This window comes from Ictalurus punctatus, chromosome 3 (genome assembly GCF_001660625.3).
Source record: "Ictalurus punctatus breed USDA103 chromosome 3, Coco_2.0, whole genome shotgun sequence".
Classification (NCBI taxonomy): Eukaryota; Metazoa; Chordata; class Actinopteri; order Siluriformes; family Ictaluridae; genus Ictalurus; species Ictalurus punctatus.
Window position 1 is genome coordinate 27,703,745 of NC_030418.2, and position 19,633 is coordinate 27,723,377.

Below are 19,633 nucleotides of genomic sequence, written 5' to 3' on the forward strand. Positions count from 1 at the left end.
CTGCCGATTGGCGAGCGCCGATTGCTCGCCAACAAAAACCCTTTGATCGGAGGCAACTTGGCGAGCAATCGACAGTTGACGACGCCAGACAGATCGATTTGCAGAACGACTTGTGTAGTATGAACTAGGCTTAGGGGCAGTACTTAGAGGCTTTCAGCTCCAGAATGTCTGCACTACTGCTACCTGGGCCTCACAGTGCAGTCCAAGCTTAAAGCACAGCAGCTGAAGGTAAAACCATGACCCTATGTCAGTCTTACAGGATTTGAACTCACTAGCACACAATACAAAGTTGGTCGACCTCGCAGGTTTCTGACTACAAGATTGCCGTTGGTCGGATATTTTTGGTTGAGGGACTGTTTTGCAATCCAGCAATGAGTAAAATATTCTCCTGGGAAAGCACAGAATGTAAATCAGAAGAAAATTCTTCATTTGAATAAATTCAAAACAAGTTTTGAGCTTTTAAAGAATACTCTTTAGTGTCCACTCGTTAACCCTGCTTGCTGTAGTTCCTGGTTACTAATACTGAATCTCAAAACTCACAAAGATAAATAAACTATGAAAAAAGGTCCTTTATTCATAATTCATAGTGGTGCCACTTCATGACATTGTATGACTTAGGGAAAAAGACTACACTATGCATGGTCTTGAGCACAATATTGCTTACATATATGGAAAAGACATGGAGAAGTTATTCACTAGGGCTGGGCGCTAAAACGATCTTGATATTTATCATGACAAAAAAAATCCACTATATCGATGATAAGCTTTTGAGGAAGTATGGATATTTAGACTATATCCTACCTTTAGACTAACATCAGCGGAACCTTTCTTCTGCGTCAGCATGCGCCAGATGGACTGCTTCTGCGGTTGCACCGCCTTCTCGTTTATTACATCTTATAAAGGGAAGCGCACTGAGCAGTTCTTCTGCGAGCAGACGATTGGTCGGAGGCCCCCTCAGATTGCATATAAGCCCATGTTGCCTATTTTCCCAACACGTGACTGGACATGATATGCTGCACAAGTTAACGTGGTTCCAGAGTGCCTTTATACCATAACGTTTCTCCCTTCTAACTTGAACATTATTCAGACATGTCATGGATGACAAGTGAAGACAAGTAAAATGACTATAGTAATAGACAGTCGTGTCTTTCTCACTTTAAGGAAAATATAACAATGGTCCACTCAAGCTTTTCTACATTTTCTCTCCCCTGGACCTTAATACAGTATCGTTCCTCACAAGGTCACAAGGCCTCCTTCTTAGATATATAAATATACATATATCTGAAAACATATTCAAATACCAGACTGCTCTTATGAAGCTTTAAAAATGATCATCATATCTTTTAATATTCATATCCAACGGCACTCGAATTGATGAACTCTATAAAATATTTTAACCTTTTGCTTTGTCTGTCTCTTGGCCCACAATGCAGTTTTAAAGATACTGTTCTGACTGTTTAGGATTTCTATTTCTTTCTTTTCAAAGTACTATGGCTGGCAACTTGGAAATTCTAGAAAAAAATGGGCAATGTACAAATGTGAACATGTATCGTGATAAATACCGGTATCGAATAATATGAAGAAAAATATCGTGATGATATTTTTGCCATATCGCCCAGCCCAATTATCCACACACCCATATAGAAAACAAGAGACAGCTGCACAATAGAATAGTTACACACTATAACCACAAAACCTCTTTACGCTTTAGCAAGCACAGTCAGGCAGATGATCTTCACTAAACCAGTTGTCACAGGTGAGCAGAATGAATCCTCTGGTGTCTTTTTAAATTGCATTTCTGCGTGAACCGTTTTCCACAGTCCATGCAGATGTAGGGTCTTTCTCCCGTGTGGACCCTGCGATGTGCTTTCAGGTTGCTGAGTTTGGTGAAACTGCGGCCGCACAGTCCGCAGCAGAACTGCCTCTCTCCGGTGTGGATCTGTTGGTGAGCTCTCAGGTGGCAGAGGTGCGAGAAGCCCTTTCCACACTGCGAGCAGATGTGCGGTGTCCTCACCATATGGTGCCCAACGTGGCCATGAGTCCTAACGCCGATCGCCTGTGGGATATTTCTTCCAGACTGCAAGGCACTGACGGCTCTCTCGTCTGCGTAGGCGCGCTGCAGTTGTGGAAGTGCCTGAGAGGGTTTAGGCAGAGGAGGACTCTTGTGGAGCGAATGTCCCCTGGACACGTTCACAGTGGTAGAACTTGACGGCAGCACACTAGCGTGTTCAGCAGGTTTGGGCTGTTTTTTACCCAGCATGCCGAGTTGCTGTGTGACCTGAGACGACAGGCATTCCTTACCACACGGTACTGGATAGACCGCACGTCTTTCCTCAGACGTTCCTGTAGGGAGAGGATCTCTGTGCTCAAGGTCTTCCCGTACCTGACTTACCCTGCTGGTCCCTGTCCTTGCCCTGTCCAACTCTTCCCATTCTGGGGGAAGTACCACTACAACTTCCTGTTTAATGGCCACTGATTCTGGAGTGCCTGCCTGCGTGCTCACAGTGGGGGACACTGAGGATGGCGCAGGCCCCGTAAGCTCAGACTGCGAGTGAGATGTATGCACTAGGTGCTCTGTTTTAGAGTCAGGCTTTTTTGATTGTGCTTTCTGTTTCACTGACTCCTGATTCCCAGCACTGGTGCTGGGTAATTTGTCTCTCTGAGGGAGCCAGTGCTCAGGCTGAGATGTGTGGACGCCTGATGTCTCACCAGCACTGTGGCTCTGTGATACTCTGTGATCTGCTGTGGTGTGAGAGTGTGCCGTTGAGAAGATCTGCACGCCCGAGGCCTCTGCTACCTCTTCCTTCACCGCCCCGCCAACATTCGCTCCATCTACTTGAGTCTGAAAAACAAGTGAGATTCCATTCTTTCAAATCCACACTGTTATAACGGTATAACCCATGATCATGATCAGTATGTTACAATATCTGCTGACAACTTTCATGTTCAAGAGAATGTTATATGACACAACACTGCAGCAGCAGCACAAACATCAAACGATCAAGCTATGGAAACTTAAAAAGGAAAAAAAAAACAACTTGTACTACAGTACATATTCAAAGTTGTGCAAAGCATGGTGGCGCGTGTTCACGTACATGATCTGTCTTGTGTCAATGATTATAACATCCTCATACATTACATATTGTACATACATTAAAAGGTCAGCGCTGTTTTTGCATCCAAAGGCTGCTTTTATAGAAAATGATTGGGATGAATACATACTACTGATTGGGATGAAGCACATAATAATATATGGTTTATATATAGTTCTACGTCTTTGTAGTCCGAATAAGGAGAGTATTTACTTTTTAAGTAAGTTTTGAGTTCCATGGTGCAAAATTATCCGTCATCGGGTGGCTGTGGCTCAGGTGGTACAGCGGGTTGTCCACTAATCGTAGGGTTGGCGGTTCGATTCCCGGCCCACATGACTCCACATACTGAAGTGTCCTTGGGCAAGACACTGAACCTCAAGTTGCTCCCGATGGCAAGTTAGCGCCTTGCATGGCAGCTCTGCTACCATTGGTGTGTGAGTGTGTGAATGGGTGAATGAAACATTTGCAGTAAAAACATTGCAGTAAAAGGGCGAATTAATTATTGTTTTGTTTGTAAACCTTCTTTAATCGCTTCCACCTAAACCAGTGCTGCAGGTTCTGCAATGCTTTCCTAAATCACAGTATCTGCCGACAGCTTCACATTTTAAGAGAAGATGACGTTAAATCGCACCTATTATGGTTTTGAAAAGGGCCTAATTGTGTTTTAGAGGGCTCATACAATAGATTTACATGCCTCCAAGGTCAAAAAAACACTTTAATGTGCTCTTAATTTAAACTGCAGCGTTACCTTTCTTTCCCCCCAGTGTCACAACTGACTCCTTAAAAGATCCATTCTAAATTATTCATTCTAAACTCCTCCTTCCAGAGAGCATACTCTGCTCTGATTGGTCAGATGTCCCAGTCTGTTGTGATTGGCCTACCGCTGTCAGCGTGTTTCAAAAAGGAAACGCCCACTACCGTAATGAGTTTCAGCTCTGTCTGTTCACGAGCAATCGATGAAGCCCAGAGGCGGGGTTTCTGTTACAAACCTACGTAGGTTTGTACAGGAAGTAAATCTGGAATTACCAACGACTCGTTTCAGCTGTCCAGAATTGGTTCCTTCTTTTGGGAGTCAATAACTCCGTTTGTCGCGCGCTTTGATTTTTTTAAACTTTGCAGACTTTTTACATTCACAAACAGCTCTATAACACACTACATGAAAGGTAATATCTGAAAAACCATAATAGGTGCACTTTAAATGACACAGCATTACAGTAGTTTATGGCAAGTATTCAATTATTTGGTTTCTCATCAGGACTTACAGTGGCAAGAACAAGTACGTGAACCTTTTGGAATTTCATGGTTTTCTGAATAAATTGGTCATAAAATGTGATCTGATCTTCATCTATGTCAAGGGTATTGACAAATATAATGTGTGTAAAATAATAACACAAAAAAAATTCTGATCCCTCATGTCTTTATTGAGAACAACCAAAAAAACCTCATAGTGCTTGTGGAAAAAGTACGTGAACCCTTGAGTTAATGACCTCAAAAAAAGCTAATTGGAGTCTCGTTAAGAAAATGAGTTTGAAGGTGTGGACTACAGCTATTTTGACTGATAAAAACCCCTCAAACTTTTAGAGTTTGCTCTGCACAAGAAGCACATGCTTATGTGAGCCATGACTCGCCAATAAGAGCTTTCAGAGGATCTACGATCAAGAATTGTTGATTTACATAAAGCTGGCAAGGGTTACAAAGCGATTTCAAAGACTTTAGAAATTCACCAGTCTACAGTTTGGCAAACATTCTACAAATGGAGACACTTTGGGACGGTTGCTACTCTACCAAGTAGTGGGCGCCCAGTCAAAATGACACCAAGAGCACATCGAAGACTCATCAATGAGGTAGAGAAACAACCCTGAATGACAGCCAAAGATTTGAAGGCATCATTGGAACTGGCTAACATCTCTGTTCATGAGTGTACAATAAGTAAAACGTTGAACAAGCAGGGTATCTACGGCAGGACACCACGAAGGAAGCCACTGCTTACTAAAAAGAACATTGCTGCACGCCTGAAGTTTGCAAAAGAGCACATGGACAATCCACAGCAGTATTGGCAAAATGTTTTGTGGACTGATGAAACTAAGATTGAACTATTTGGAAAAACCACACAGCACTGGTGTGTGGTGTAGAAAGGGCACGGCATATCATCATGAAAACATCATCCCAACCGTAAACTATGGTGGAGGAAACATCATGATATGGGCCTGCTTTGCTGCATCAGGGCCTGGCCAGCTTGCAATCATTGAGGGGAAGATGAATTCCCAAGTATATTAGACAATTCTTCAGGATAATGTGAGAATGTCTGTACATCAGCTGGAACTGTGTAGAAGTTTGGTGATGCGACAGGACAACGACCCAAAACACCGGAGCAAGTCCACAACAGCTTCAGAAAAACAAAATCCGCCCTTTGGAGTGGCCAAGTCAGAGCCCAGACCTCAACCCAATAGACATGCTATGGAACGACTTGAAGAAAGCCATACACATGAGACGTCCAAAGAATATGACAGAGCTAAAGCAGTTCTGCCAGGAAGAATGGGCTAAAATTCCTCCTGAACCATGTGCAGGTCTGATCCACAGCTACAGGAAGCACCTGGTTGAGACTATTGCTGCCAAGGTGGGGTCATCCAGTTATTAATTGTAAGGGTTCACTTACTTTTTCCACTGCCATTTTGAATGTTGAATGAGTGTGTTCAATAAAGACATGAGGGATCAGAATTTATTGTGTTATTATTTTAGGCGCATTATATTTGTCAATACCCTTGACTTAGATGAAGATCAGATCACATTTTATGCCAAATTTATTCAGAAAACCATGAAATTCCAAAAGGTTCACATACTTTTTCTTGCCACTGTATGAACTGTATTGCTTTATAGCTGTATATGAAAGAACTGATGACAAGTATTTCTTGCAAAGAAAATGATTAATATGCATAAATATACTGTATATTGTTTTAATCTCTTGCATCATAAAGATCTCTCTTTTTTTGGCAGCTTGAAAATATGAAGAAATAATGTTTCCGCATTTTACCTGGTAAGTGTGTACATATATGTTGTAAAAAGTAATGTACATCATGATAATTTTTTGTGGCACAAGAGACCCAGTGCACCTAGAAACATGTTTTGTCATACTGTTATCAGCACCAGTATCGAATAACGTTCAAGTTAACTACTTCACATTTCTATATTGCCACATATAATCACAGAGGAATCACATAAGACCCCTCATTATGACCTGTTATGTCAGTGATTATTAATATAACCTGCAATAATGGAAGTGGCTGTGTATGCAATTACACAATTTATACAGTAGTTTTTACTATAAAACATAGTTTACATACAGTTCCACTATACTGGGAGTCACGTCTACCTTAAGTTCAGGGTCAGGGATGGTTGACGTTGCCTCTTGACCTGATGACATACTTCCCTTCTCACACATCCTCCTGCCTGCTTCAGACACACCCTCCTCCTTTGTAACAGAAATCAAGTCCACACCTGCGACAATACAGAGCTGTACATCACTCAGCTGTACATTCCACATGTAGAATCAGTACTAACTGTGTCATATGTGAGGAGTAAAACACAACAAGGTGCGCAGTTACAGGAAAATAATCCACGGCTGGGTGCTGTAATGCGGCCTGACGTGATTGTTTTCCTATTACAGGCTACCCGAAGTGTTTTCTTCCTTTTTAATACCACAGCAATTTGCCTAAGATGACAAATTAATTTTTTTAATGAACATGATTCACTTTTTAACAGTTTATAGTTACATTCAGTTTTCTTCAACAAGTTAGTTCCTATTATTGCTTACTGTTAAAGAAGTAAAAAAGTGTGCTCTCTCTCTCTCGTCTCGCACGCACAAAAAAACCCATACAAGTCATGTTCCAGAGAAACTGGAAAGCGCAAAATCCTGAAGACTTTCCCATAGTGGAAACCCAACTGACTGACTGAAGCTACGTTCACACATACAGTACAGTGACTCGCAGCGACAAAGTGACCGGAGTCCATTCATTTACAATGAGAGCTGGAGACTTCTGGCGACATGTCTGACAGCGACCGATGGCGACTAGATGTGGGCGTGACCAGTGATGCGACAAAGTTGAGAAAAGTTTAACTTTATGCAAGTTTGGAGTGACTTGGTACAGCGACTACTAATGGGAGTGAAGACGGTAGAGCTCACGTGATCCACGATCCGCTATGTTGCCTGCGAGTCCGAATTGCTTCGTGGACCCAGACAGTCCGGCGCTTGCGCTTTCGCCGCAATGTAGGCTTGCTGCGATACTCTGTGTTCCCGGTGTTAGGCCTCAAACCGATTACATCACTTGCCCACCGCGGCACCACCCCCAATGTCATTTTGATTTTTTTAATAGTAATAAAAATCATTTCGTTCAGTTAGAGAACAGACGCTACAAATAAAAATTCAGCATGAGCCGAATGAGTCAGAGACGCAGCACAGATCAGCAGGAGTCAAAGTTCATTTATCACTTGAGATAGTGATAAACGAACTCTGATTTGGTTTCAAAACTAAATGTAAAAGGACCTACTTGGCAATATTTTGGATGTAAACCCAATGTTATTAGGGAAGCTGCAAACATTAATGAGGCTGTAAATCTGTAAACTTGTGAAATGCGCACTGCCGCACAGGCATTCAGTAACGATTTAATAACGAGGGGAAAACACGGGAAAGTGCCAATGCCCCCCATGATACCGGTACTACCGGTGTTGTCACACGTCGATTAACCGATATGTTGACAAAAGGGCTAATTGTGCCACCCGCCGATACATGTTACTATGGCAACCAATAGTAGGAACACCTACTATAGCAACTGGTGACTGGCAGCGTTAAAAATCATGCAAGGGCAGTGGTACCTCAGGTCAGAAGGTCGTGAGTTCAAATCTGCCACTGATGGGCCGTTGAGTACGGCCTTCCACCCTCAACTGCTCAGATAAACATAATGAGATAAGTGTAAATTGCTCTGCATAAGAGCGTCTGCCAAACGCCACAAATGTAAACGTAAAATCTCTGTATGTGTGAACGTACCTTGGCTGACACTGGAGACTCCTTCCATAAATGTTAAATAAACATCTCCTTACAGAAGACTTCACCATGTAGATGTTTACATGTTTTTCTTTGGCGAAACAACAGTTCATTATTAGAATACGTAGCTCAGCATGCATGTTCCTGTGAATTAGTGTTTACTACACAAACAATAACGGCTGCAGTAATCACAGTAACTACTGCAACCAGAACTACTGTTAAGAGCTGCTGTTAGAGGAAATTCATCAACACTTTCTGACCAATCAGATTCGAGAATACAACACTGTAGGAAGCATGGAGCTCAGGTGGGGTCACTGACCTTCACTTTGCCTCCTGGGGTCTCTCGCAGTCGTGTCCTTCTTGGAGAGTCCGGTTCTGCCGCAATCTGTACATCTTACTCTCTTCACTCTCTCTCTCTCGCCGAGTTTACTTTCCAAGATTTGCAATCTTCGTCTCAAAACTTCCGCGTCTTGTTTCCCGCGACCGATCTCCTCTAAGAAGCTTCCCTCCACCAGCCTGGTGATTTCACACAGGGCTGATCTCAGGATGGTCTCCATCACCCCGGAGAGCTGAGTCTGAAACGTCAGGAGGAGAGAATCCGACATCCTGCTGCGTCCCATACACCTCCACAAACCCGGAGACGCTGAATCCCACCCGGGATGTAACTCACTCTCTCTCTCTCTCTCTCTCTCTCTCTCTCTCTCTCTCTCTCTCTCTCCTGGTACTGCTCAGTGACAGCTCTTACTGATCTGGTGTGGCGCTGAATCTCGCATCACATCCTCGGCTGAGATCTTTTGCTTTGACACCTTGCGTGTTTCATCAGCTTCTAGCATAGCTAGCTTTCACAGCTAACTCAGTACTCATGCTAACTCGGCTAAGCTGCTCAAGCTTCCTGAACTACAGCGTCGATTCTGCCTGGTGTTTTTTTTATTTTATTTTATTTTTTTAAGAAATAAAGCTCATATAACCCCTAAACGCGGTTGAATTTACGCGGACTAATTAGCTAATAGACATGGTTGGATGCAACGGTGTGAAGAGGAAACCTTGTTATTCTCCGTGACGTCACGCATTGTACAGTGGCCCGCATGGACTAATGTGAAACGCGTTGCGGGAAATACCATTAACTTTCTATACACTAAGCGGCCACTTTGGGATTTTAGATGCGCTTTTTAAAAAATTATTATTATTATTATTATTATTATTATTATTATTATTATTATTATTACTATATTATTATTATTATTTAAAATGAATGACTCTAGGCCATTTGTTGCAGTGTTGTCAAGTCTTTGGGATACCAGTCTAAAGGATGTGAGCTCAAATATCAGCATCATCAAGCTGTCACTGTTTGACCCTTGAGCCTTCATCTGAGCAACTCCGTTTTAAATTGCTTAAGATAAAAGCTTCTTTCTTTCATCCATTCATCCATCCATATATCTATCTTATCCTACACAGGGTCACAGGGAGCCTGGAGCCTATCCCAGGGAGCTCAGGGCACAAAGTAGGGGACACCCTGGATGGGGTGCCAACTCATCTCAGGGTACAATCGCACACACATTCACACACTACAGATCATTTAGAAATGCTGATCAGCCTACACTGCATGTCTTTGGTAACCAGAGTACCTGGAGGAAACCCCCACAGCACAGGGAGAAAGTGCAGACTCTGTGTACACAGGGCGGCAGCGGGATTCAAGCCCCCAACCCTGGAGGTGTTAGGCAAACGTGCTAAACCCCCAAGCCATCGTGTCCCCCAAGCATATTCCAAATAAATGTAAATGTAAAGGTATGCACAATTTTATCAGTGTTAATCAGTGACTGAACTAAAATGGTTCTGGATGTTAGATTGGTGTGAGTGACCTTATGGTGGTCCCTTAGCATTGATCGACAAGTTAGAGAGTAATACACACTATCTATATCTTTTTTAATGCTTCATATATCTGTATTGAGATTTAAACGTGGAGTAGGCGTGGCCTAAATGCCATGAATTTTGGCTCATCCTCAGCGACATAACTTAAGCTTGTAATTAGTCTCAACTAGAGATATGCATGGAACTCTTTTATTAATCCTGCTCCTGCAGTTATAAATTTTGTTTGTATCTGCCCACAATATTTTCTAACAAATTTAGCTGGTTCTATTTCCCAAAATATAAACAAACCAGTAGCCTAATTAAAACCACTGTGACCCTGACCAGGCGGTCACTAAGGATGAATGAATGAATGATTGCCGTAAATGCATATCACTGTAATGAACATTGTTTTCTTTTCCTGCAAATGTCATGTTTGACTGCTCACAAATCATCAGCTGATGTGACTTTTTTGGTTGATGCACACGTCATCCAGCTCCTGCAACTGATACAGAATGTAGCTACATGACTTATTTTTAACCTCCCCAAGTTCCCCCATACAGGACCTCCCCATTGCTTCACTCTCTCCACTGGCTTCCTGTAGCTGCACACATCAAATTTAAGCCACTGAAGCCTATCTACCTTAAGGCACCCATCACACCCGGCTGTGTACCATGATCCCTCTCAAGGTAGAAGAAAGACCTGCATCAAGACTCTTCTCTGTCCTGGCACCCTGGCAGTACAGTAGGTTCAAATGTTGACTAAATGCAACAAGCCCTTGTATTAGAAATTTGTTCATCTGCATTTAAAAAAAATTCTTGTCTTGTTTTCATACTTTATTAACCTCCCCAACAGGATTTTCAGGCTGATGGTATTCTTAGTCAATGACCTTGTGAGCTAGCATGAGGATGTGTTTTTGATGGAGACTATAAAGCACATACCCTGTCCAGAGTGTACCCCGCCTTGTGCCCGATGCCCTCTGGGATAGGCTCCAGGTTTCCCCGTGACCCTGAAGGAAGGATAAGCGGTATAGAAGATGGATGGATGGATGGATGGATTATAAAGCACATTTGAAAGTTACTCTGGATAAGGTCGTCCGCGAAATGCTGTACATATAAATGCACACTAACATCAACCAGATACTCTGTGAACATTTCTGGCAAGCATTCTTTAAAAAAAATCCTTCTTGTATCTGTTCAGAACAAATGATTTGTTAAGTCCAAAATGATCTGTTAAGTGTATTTGTACTGAACTATAGCTGTAGTAGAAAGGGGTGAGTTATTATGTATAGTAACAGGTAGGCTACAGTCTCATAGACTGTACATATTCACAAGGTAGGTGTACCTAATAAACTGACAAGTTATAACATAACACTGTATACAATGGTTTGTATTTTAATTAACATGGATCAATTTGTCATTTTCAGATAAATTATTATTAAAGATGTATATTATGTTTAAATATTCATTCATATATTCACTTTTTTAGACACGCATTATCAAACATTAACATCAGAGCCCTGCGCAGCTCTAGTGTCTGTGGGCTTCCTTCCAATCTCTTGAAAAGTTTTAGTTCAGAGTGCTTATGCACATGTTTCGCCGCAGTGACTCCTCTGTCGATCAGCTTCACATAGCTTACAGGCATGTCTTTTTAATTTTGTAAAAAAATGTGAAGTCTGGTGGAGACCAGTACAAAAAAAACAAAAAAAACACCATCCTAACAAACCAAAAGTCTGCATATATTTGATAGAAATAATAATAGACATCTGATAAAAGTAGCTAAATATGTAAACATGACTCAGTAAAACATTCATTGTTAAAATAGTATTAAATAAGAGACTAGGTCTCATTTTGCAAAACAAAGTAATTACAGAGGCACTGCAGTATTAAACAGTACTTACAGGAATTTCTAACACTCGCTTCCTTTAAACCATGACACAAACTACCTTGCATACTACCTAATTATTCGAGAGGCCACTGAAGGAAAATGACAATTATTTAGTGGTGTTTTGTGCTTCTAAAGTTGAATAACGTAAGAAAGGATCTCCCATAGGTTTCTACAGGGCAAAGGACTGTATACAACTCTAATTTAAAAAAAGAAAAAGAAAAAAGGAAGTCACGTCCTCGGGTTCCTGAATGAGTTGCGTATAAATATTTATGCATATCTCACAAAACTTAGTTAGAAAACTGAATTGTGTTTCAGCTTCATTTCTAGGATTCTCGGTAATAGTTTCAAATATTACATTTGAATTACAAATTAGTTCTTGATCCATTTATGTGTCATTCAATACACTTTGGCAGCACATCATTGCTGAACAAATATGCATAGCTTAAACAAGCACTGACTTACAGTAGATGTCCAATATCCAAAAGGCAAATAGTGTGTTTAGATATACTTGGAAAAAATCACAGATACAACAGGAGCCTTTTGGAATTTCTTATAAGAATCGAAGAAAAACTCCTTAGGTATTTTCTTGAAGTGTGTTTGTATGTTTTTATAGTAAGATATATATACGAAACACTTCACTATCTACAACATTCCAATGAACACCAAAAAAATGAAACAGTTCTAGACAAGATATGAGAACATTGTATTTTATATAACATCTTACTATACAGTTAAAAAAAACAAAAAACAGCAGGGGTGGACAAATCGCTTGAACGTCTGCCTGGGACAAAGGAATTTACGTCTGGGCTTTTCGTTTAAGTTTTTGTTCGATGTGCATGTTTAAACTTAATGTGCTTCACGGTGATGTTCTGTAGCTTGATGCTGTTACTATAGCACAAGCTATGACTTCCCAATCCTACTGCTTCCTACTTCACTACTCATATTGCCAGAGGCACAACCTGGGTGATGGTAGGACGAATTTTACTAACTGGATTAAGTTCATAGCTGGCCAACAACATGTTGCAAAGATGAAGTGTTACCTCAGAAACTTTGTTAGAAGAGGATAATGATCACATAGCCTAATCAATCGTTTTCCTTTGTCTGTATTAATGCATTTAAAGTCCACATGAAATCAAAATTGAAGTTTTGTGGCTTTTAGTATGAATATGTTGGCCTTAAGGTTACCTATAAGCTAGTTTGCTCCAAAACACTGACTGAATTCGCATTTAGAAGTTACATGCATTCAAAATGTACAGTCTCTCTCTAGCACCAATCAAATGCTGTCTAGAATCTGAAATGTCCCACCCCCAACACAACAAAAATCACCTCACCTAAAAGCTATTAGAGATTTTAAAAGACGGGAGTAGCCACATGATATGCCCCGCCCTGACTTCCTGTTTCAGTTGAAATTACGTCAACACATCGAATAACGCTGCGTGTTTCGAGGCACATCACAGGGACTTTAGATACCTAACTACATTGTTACATGAAGGTCGCTACCACTTTGGGCAGGTTCATTAGGTTGCAGGCAACTTGACCAGAGAGTGAGCAAATAAATGAGTGATTTGTCCACCCCTGGCAGTTTCTAAAACTAATTTTGCTGTCTTGTTCTATGCCCCGTAAAAGCCTAGTGGAAACTATTTTTGTCATATCTAACTTTAGGACTAGCAAAATAAAACACCACAATACATTTTAAAAACACTGTGAAACCTGCAGTAAATATTTTTGGAGCAAATAAAACTATGAAAATTGCAATATCAACTGTAATAAATAAGACTAAAGATCTAAAGAAACCATAGGACCGCTGTGTGTAGTCCATAGTGCATCATATCTGTTTTATAACAGTCTGCTCATTTCATACACTAACCTGCTCAATTCATACACTAACCTGCTCGCTTAATACACTAACCTGCTCGCTTAATACACTAACCTGCTCAATTCATACACTAACCTGCTCGCTTAATACACTAACCTGCTCAATTCATACACTAACCTGCTCGCTTAATACACTAACCTGCTCAATTCATACACTAACCTGCTCGCTTAATACACTAAAATGCTCGCTTAATACACTAACCTGCTCGCTTAATACACTAACCTGCTCAATTCATACTCTAACCTGCTCAATTCATACACTAACCTGCTCGCTTAATACACTAACCTGCTCAATTCATACACTAACCTGCTCGCTTAATACACTAACCTGCTCAATTCATACACTAACCTGCTCGCTTAATACACTAAGCTGCTTCTTTAATAGACTAACCTGCTCAATTCATACACTAACCTGCTCCTTTAATACACTAACCTCCTCGTTTAATACACTAACCTGCTCCTTTAATACACTAACCTGCTCCTTTAATACACTAACCTGCTCCTTCCTCCATTACGAATGTCACTGAGATGCAGCGTTTGGACTAAATGTACTACAATTCTGAATATTAGTCACCGATTAAAAAATAAAAGTCATGCTGTATAGACGTCATTATTCTACTGATGGCTAGTTCTGATGGTTATTCAGATTGGCTCCGTGTTTGCGCTGGTGTGATCTGAGATGGTCGAGGCGTTTAAAGGTGAGTCCACAGATCCTGCAGGAATATGGTCTCTCTCCGGTATGGGTGCGCTGGTGGACCTTCAGGATGTCCGCCCGGGTGAAGCTCTTGTCACACATGCTGCACCGGTGTGGTTTCTCCTGCGTGTGGATGCGCCGGTGCAGCTTGAGGTTCCACAGGCGGCTGAACTTGTTCCCGCACAGTGAGCAGCTGTAGGGCTTGTCTCCAGCCTGGCTGCATCGGTGCCGCCGCAGGTCGCTGAAGGACGTGTAGCCTTTCCCGCAGTGGCTGCACAGGTGCAGACCCTCCCTCTGGTGCACGCGTTGATGGACCTTCAGGTTGCAGGCTTGAGGAAACTTCTTCCCACACTGGTTGCAGACGTAGGAAGTGGTGACGTTGCGATGACGGTGACCATTCAAGTGCGCTTTAAGGGAAACCTGGTCGGGGAAACTGATCATACACTGATTGCAAGCATGATCCCTGTCCTCTCTGTCTCCCAACATTCCTGCAGATCCATTATTCAGCTCTAGTGGCTGGTTGAATGCGTTTCCACTGTAAAAGCAATCAGTACTATCATTAACTGTATCTCTATTGTATATCGGGTGTCCTTGTGAGTCTCCGGCATGTGAACCTGGAGCCTGAGAGAGACCGCTTACATCCTGCAAGTAGCCATCCTCATTAATAAGCAAACAGTCCATGCCACTGCTATCTGAAGTGTTGTGTAACGACGGTGAGCCTTTGTTTGCTCGTTTATTTTTGAGCTGTCTTCTGCATTCCTCAGATGTACCCATGTCAGTCTGCAAAGAACCTGCTAGCACCCCAAATCCCAAAACCTCTCCAGTTCTCTGAGGAGGGTCTGTTAGGCCATTCATCCCTCCCATATCCAGCTCCTGGTTGCTATAGCTTCCCAAGTCCTCCATGTTGTAGCGAGTTCTATACAGCAGACGCTGGATATGGTCCATGTCTTGCTCAGGTTCAGGTTCTGGGGCTTGATCCAACCCAGAGCTCCAGTCGTTCTGAATCTGCTGCAGCTCCTGCTCACTGTAGGTCTTACTAGGAGCAGGCCTGTCAGAGCCTTCTGTTACTGAAAAGCATACATAACTAAAATGAATATGGTGAAATTATTGAGGTTTTACAATCGATGAAGCCCCCTGAAGTGCTAGAATTATAGTGCCCCAATTAGGCAGCAAATAATCATTGCATGTGTGTGATCGCCATCACCTATTAAATACGTTTTTTTATGTTGTGAATGATTTGAATGCATAATCAAGAAATATTTAATATTGTAAGCGTTTAACCAGCAAACAGCACTGCTTGAGGTATACTCAGACAACATAACCTCGGTTAAGATGGTAGTGTTTATAATAATACACACAAGAGTCCTGAACACGGATCAGAACTGAATTTCATAGAATCTTAACACTCCCACTGCTATTATAGCACGAGTTATTTATTGTCACAACAAAACTTTTGCTTAAGTTAACCCCTAATTCTTCCATCTTATTATCCGATTAGTAGTTTTAGAGCATATTATTCAGTAACTACAAACTGATTCAGTACCTACTATGAATTATTCAGTGCTTATTATGAATTGTTCAGTAACTACAGTGAAACCAATAGGAAAAGGTTTGTAGTCACTAAGTGCTAAGAATTTCAGCATGTAATATTTTTTTCTTGGAAAAGCCTAAGCATATCTTAATCCATACCTTCAGTACTCAGTTTCCACTCATCTTGTAGCTCAGTAGCAGTGGAAGTCTGAGCAGACTCAGATTTAAGCATGCAGTCCATCTTTCCTTCCGCTTGAACAGCATGCTGTACAGAGCACAAGCACAGAGAGCACCATAACAAAAAAGGTTTTTTTTCGTGTGTTTTTGTTGTTTTTTTTTTTTGTTTTTTTTTTTTTTTTTAAATCTCCCAGAACCATGACTACAAACACATATTTTAAAAACAGTGATTTCAGGTCACGAAAGCTGATTCTTGGTTAATGTTTGGCCCAAATGAACAATCATGCATACTGCTCACCTGCGCAGTGTTAACCGGACTAGATACGGGCTCAGATTCCACCATTCCAGAAAGTTCAACTGCTTTGTCAACTCCACAGCTTCTCCAGCTCTCCTCCGCACTTCTCTCCTGTTTAAGAATCCGAGCGTTTTCCACACCTATGGGTTGATGTTTGAAACGCAAAGAGTTCACAACAATCATAGTAAATCAGGTCATAAAGACAAAAAGAGGGGTTAGGGTCCTTTAGACAAGTAGCTTCTAAAAAACAAAAAAAACACTTCTCTTTCTTTTTCTTTCTAATAGGGAAACACTCCCTATTGTTGATTTTTCATTAATGACATTGAACATTGCTGGAGGAAGCTCTTGCTCTTTTGTTTTTAAGCTCCAGGGTCCCTGGCTTGTTCCTGAGCTCTGATTACTCTCTGTGTGGAGTTTCACATGTTCTCTCGGTGTCCCTTTGGGTTCTCCAGTTCCTCCTACATCCCAAAAGCATACTGGTAGCTGGATTTGCTACTCTAAATTGTCCCTAGGTCCAATCGAGTTCTCATTCAACAAGCGCTGCATGTGCAAAGCCACCAGCATTGTGAATGACCCTTCCAACCCTTCCGCCCTCTCATGGACCATTCATCCTTCTGTCTTCTGCCATCTGGCAAGTTTGAAACTGTGGCTCAAGTGGTAGAGCGGGTTGTCCACTAATCGTAGGGTTGGCGGTTCGATTCCCGGCCTACATAACTCCACATGCCGAAGTGTCCTTGGGCAGCGAACCCCAAGTTACTCCCGGTGGCAAGTTAGCACCTTGCATGGCAGCTCTGCTACCATTGGCGTGTGTGTGTGAATGGGTGAATGAGAACCAGTGTAAAGCGTTTTGGAACCGCTAAGGTTAAAAAAGCGCTATATAAGTGCAGACCATTTACCATTACTATAGCTGCGATTACAGTCAATAGTTTCCAGACAATTTTCCGCTCAACACTGTTGACACGCACTGCCCTGTGTATTTTATTGTATCCTTTGAACTCGTCTCACACGGTCATGTATCTGCACCTCACGTAGTCTTGTGTACTGCGCGGGTGTATTGCTAAGTGACGCTGAGGAAACAAGATTTTGTTCACAGGTTATATAGAGTAATGACAATAAAAACAAAAACACTTGAATTAGTGTGTGAATGAGTGTGTGTGCCCTGAGACAAATCAGGGTGAATGCATGATCTCACACCTGATACCCGAAGATATTCCCACTCTAAACCTACCTGTTTGTGCTGGAGATGATTTCTCTCGCCTTTCTTCACCGGACGGTTTGTTGTTCCCACACTCAGCACATCTTCTCCTGCCTTTGCTCTCAGACCACTGCAGCTTCTTCTTCAGAGACTCCACCTGCTCACGGCTCCGGGACACTTCCTCCAGGAAACTGTCCTCCACCAGCCTGGTGATCTCAAATATAGCAGCCTTAAACACTGTCTCCATAACTCCAGAGAGCTGGGTCTGAAACGTGAGGATAACTTCGGACATCTTCGAGCTTAATGAGTAGCTGGAGCTGAAGCAAATAAATAAGACACCGCCGTGCTACTGTTTGTTTATTGTTTATCCGTCAAGCGTTTCAAAGCATCGATTTGAATGTTAGGTTAAAACTCCTGGTTCTGAATTTTTTTGACGCTTCGAGTTTTATTTTTCTGTAATTTTATTTGTATAATCTTATTACACGTTATTAAGCAGCTGGTAGCTGCTAGTAGCATATGTAGCTAGTTTAGCTAACGTTAACATGGAGAAACCAGACAGCTAGCCAAAATAACAAGCCTTGTAATGTAAGTACTGACTGTCTTAAAAGGTAAATTCATAAATAATGAATCATTTCTACCGCGCTTTCTCTATATTATAATGCACAAATAAGCATAAAGGTGTATATGCAGCGAGAAGAAATAAAAATTAGTCCTAATGCAGTATTTGCGAGGCTAGGCTGTGTGAAGGGGGACTAAAATAGTGTAACACCGAAATGTTCAGGGCGTGTTTACATGCAACACAAGCATCTGTACTACCTAGGGCCCTAGTTCAAGTGAACTAATCCATATTAAACCGCAAAAATAGGCATGGTAAATAGTAACACTCTTAGTAGAGCTTCGTGTTTGTGTACTATGACCTAAGCTTGAAGAATTGAAGAGGTGGTGTGAAAGTGGAATTTATTAATGAACAACACCGTTATAGGTACAATCTAATGTCATGGAACATCCAAGAGACAAGATAGTTGGTTATAGCTTATATTATAGCAGCTATAAACAGTTGCTCTCTTACTAGCATCGCTGGAAGACCAAAAAAAGAAAACTTCAGCATGTCAGGTGACTGAGAACCCATAAAGCGTAAAGTCGTGAAAACTCTCCTGACACAGAAGACTCGTTCCATCCATCAATTTTCCATATTCGCAGGAAGCCTGGAACCTATCCCAGGGATCTTGGGGGGCAGGGGGGGCACCCTGGACAGGGTGCCAACCGATCGCAGAGCACAGCCGCCCACACATTCACACTTTATCGACAATTTGGAAATGTCATTCAGCTTACGGTACATGTCTTTGGATTTGGGGAGAAAGCTGGAGTACCAGGAGGGACCCCTGACGCACAGGGAGAACATGCGAACTCCATGCACACAGGGTGGAGGTGGAGTTCGAACCCACAACACTGGAGGTGCGAGGCAAACATGCTAACCTCTTATGCCACCCTGCCCACTGAAACTCCTTCCATTAATGTTAAATTAACATCCATACAGACAGTTTCGGCAGGGTTACTTTAAAAATGTAGCCTGTTCGGTTACAGTTACAAATTACTTCCTAAAAATCTTAATCAGTAAGGTAATCCAAGTATCACAATATGAAAGTAATGTAATCTGATTATTTTTGGATTCCTTCAAGGTCACATCTGTAGGCCTAAATAAAGTCAACAGAAAAGCAATATTATCAAAAATACTATTATTTAGAGCTTATTTTGGAGCTTAAAAACATATTCAATGTTTGGATTTGTTTTAATAAAATTAATGAATTAATTAATAAAAGTTCACTGTCCATGATGTGGGTAACATTACATCACAAAAGCTAAGGTGACCATATTCTGGTTTCCAAGACACTTTATCTTTTTGGTTAATAACTAAACATAACTAAACGCCTCATTGGCAGCTGGCTCTTGTGTCAGAGTCGCCGCCATACTGGTCCGGGCAACAGTAATAAATCTCAGCTTATAG

At 41.6% G+C, this 19,633-nt stretch overlaps 2 protein-coding genes across 6 annotated transcripts; both read right to left on the reverse strand.

Annotated features, from left to right (window-relative positions):
* Window positions 1–554: 554 nt before the first annotated feature.
* Window positions 555–9,187, reverse strand: si:ch73-109d9.3 (zinc finger protein 764). The gene is made up of 3 exons (XM_017463149.3): window positions 8,450–9,187; window positions 6,463–6,587; window positions 555–2,842 (listed from the first exon to the last, which is right to left on the reverse strand). The coding sequence occupies exons 1-3, from the start codon at window positions 8,748–8,750 to the stop codon at window positions 1,751–1,753; spliced, it is 1,518 nt and encodes a 505-aa protein (XP_017318638.1). The 5' UTR covers window positions 8,751–9,187; the 3' UTR covers window positions 555–1,750.
* Window positions 9,188–12,553: 3,366 nt separating this feature from the next.
* Window positions 12,554–18,403, reverse strand: si:ch73-109d9.2 (C2H2-type zinc finger protein). 5 transcript variants are annotated; one of them, XR_008396321.1, is made up of 5 exons: window positions 17,662–18,403; window positions 16,437–16,573; window positions 16,121–16,226; window positions 14,129–15,498; window positions 12,554–14,086 (listed from the first exon to the last, which is right to left on the reverse strand). XR_008396321.1 is itself a non-coding variant. In XM_017463112.3 (4 exons), exons 1-4 carry the CDS (start codon window positions 17,918–17,920, stop codon window positions 14,363–14,365), a joined length of 1,638 nt encoding a protein of 545 aa, XP_017318601.1. In that variant the 5' UTR covers window positions 17,921–18,403; the 3' UTR covers window positions 12,554–14,362. The 5 variants fall into 5 exon arrangements, 1 of the variants encoding a protein (XP_017318601.1); XR_008396324.1 differs by having other exon boundaries at window positions 12,554–13,897; window positions 14,024–15,498; XR_008396323.1 differs by having other exon boundaries at window positions 12,554–13,897; window positions 13,961–15,498.
* Window positions 18,404–19,633: the final 1,230 nt, after the last annotated feature.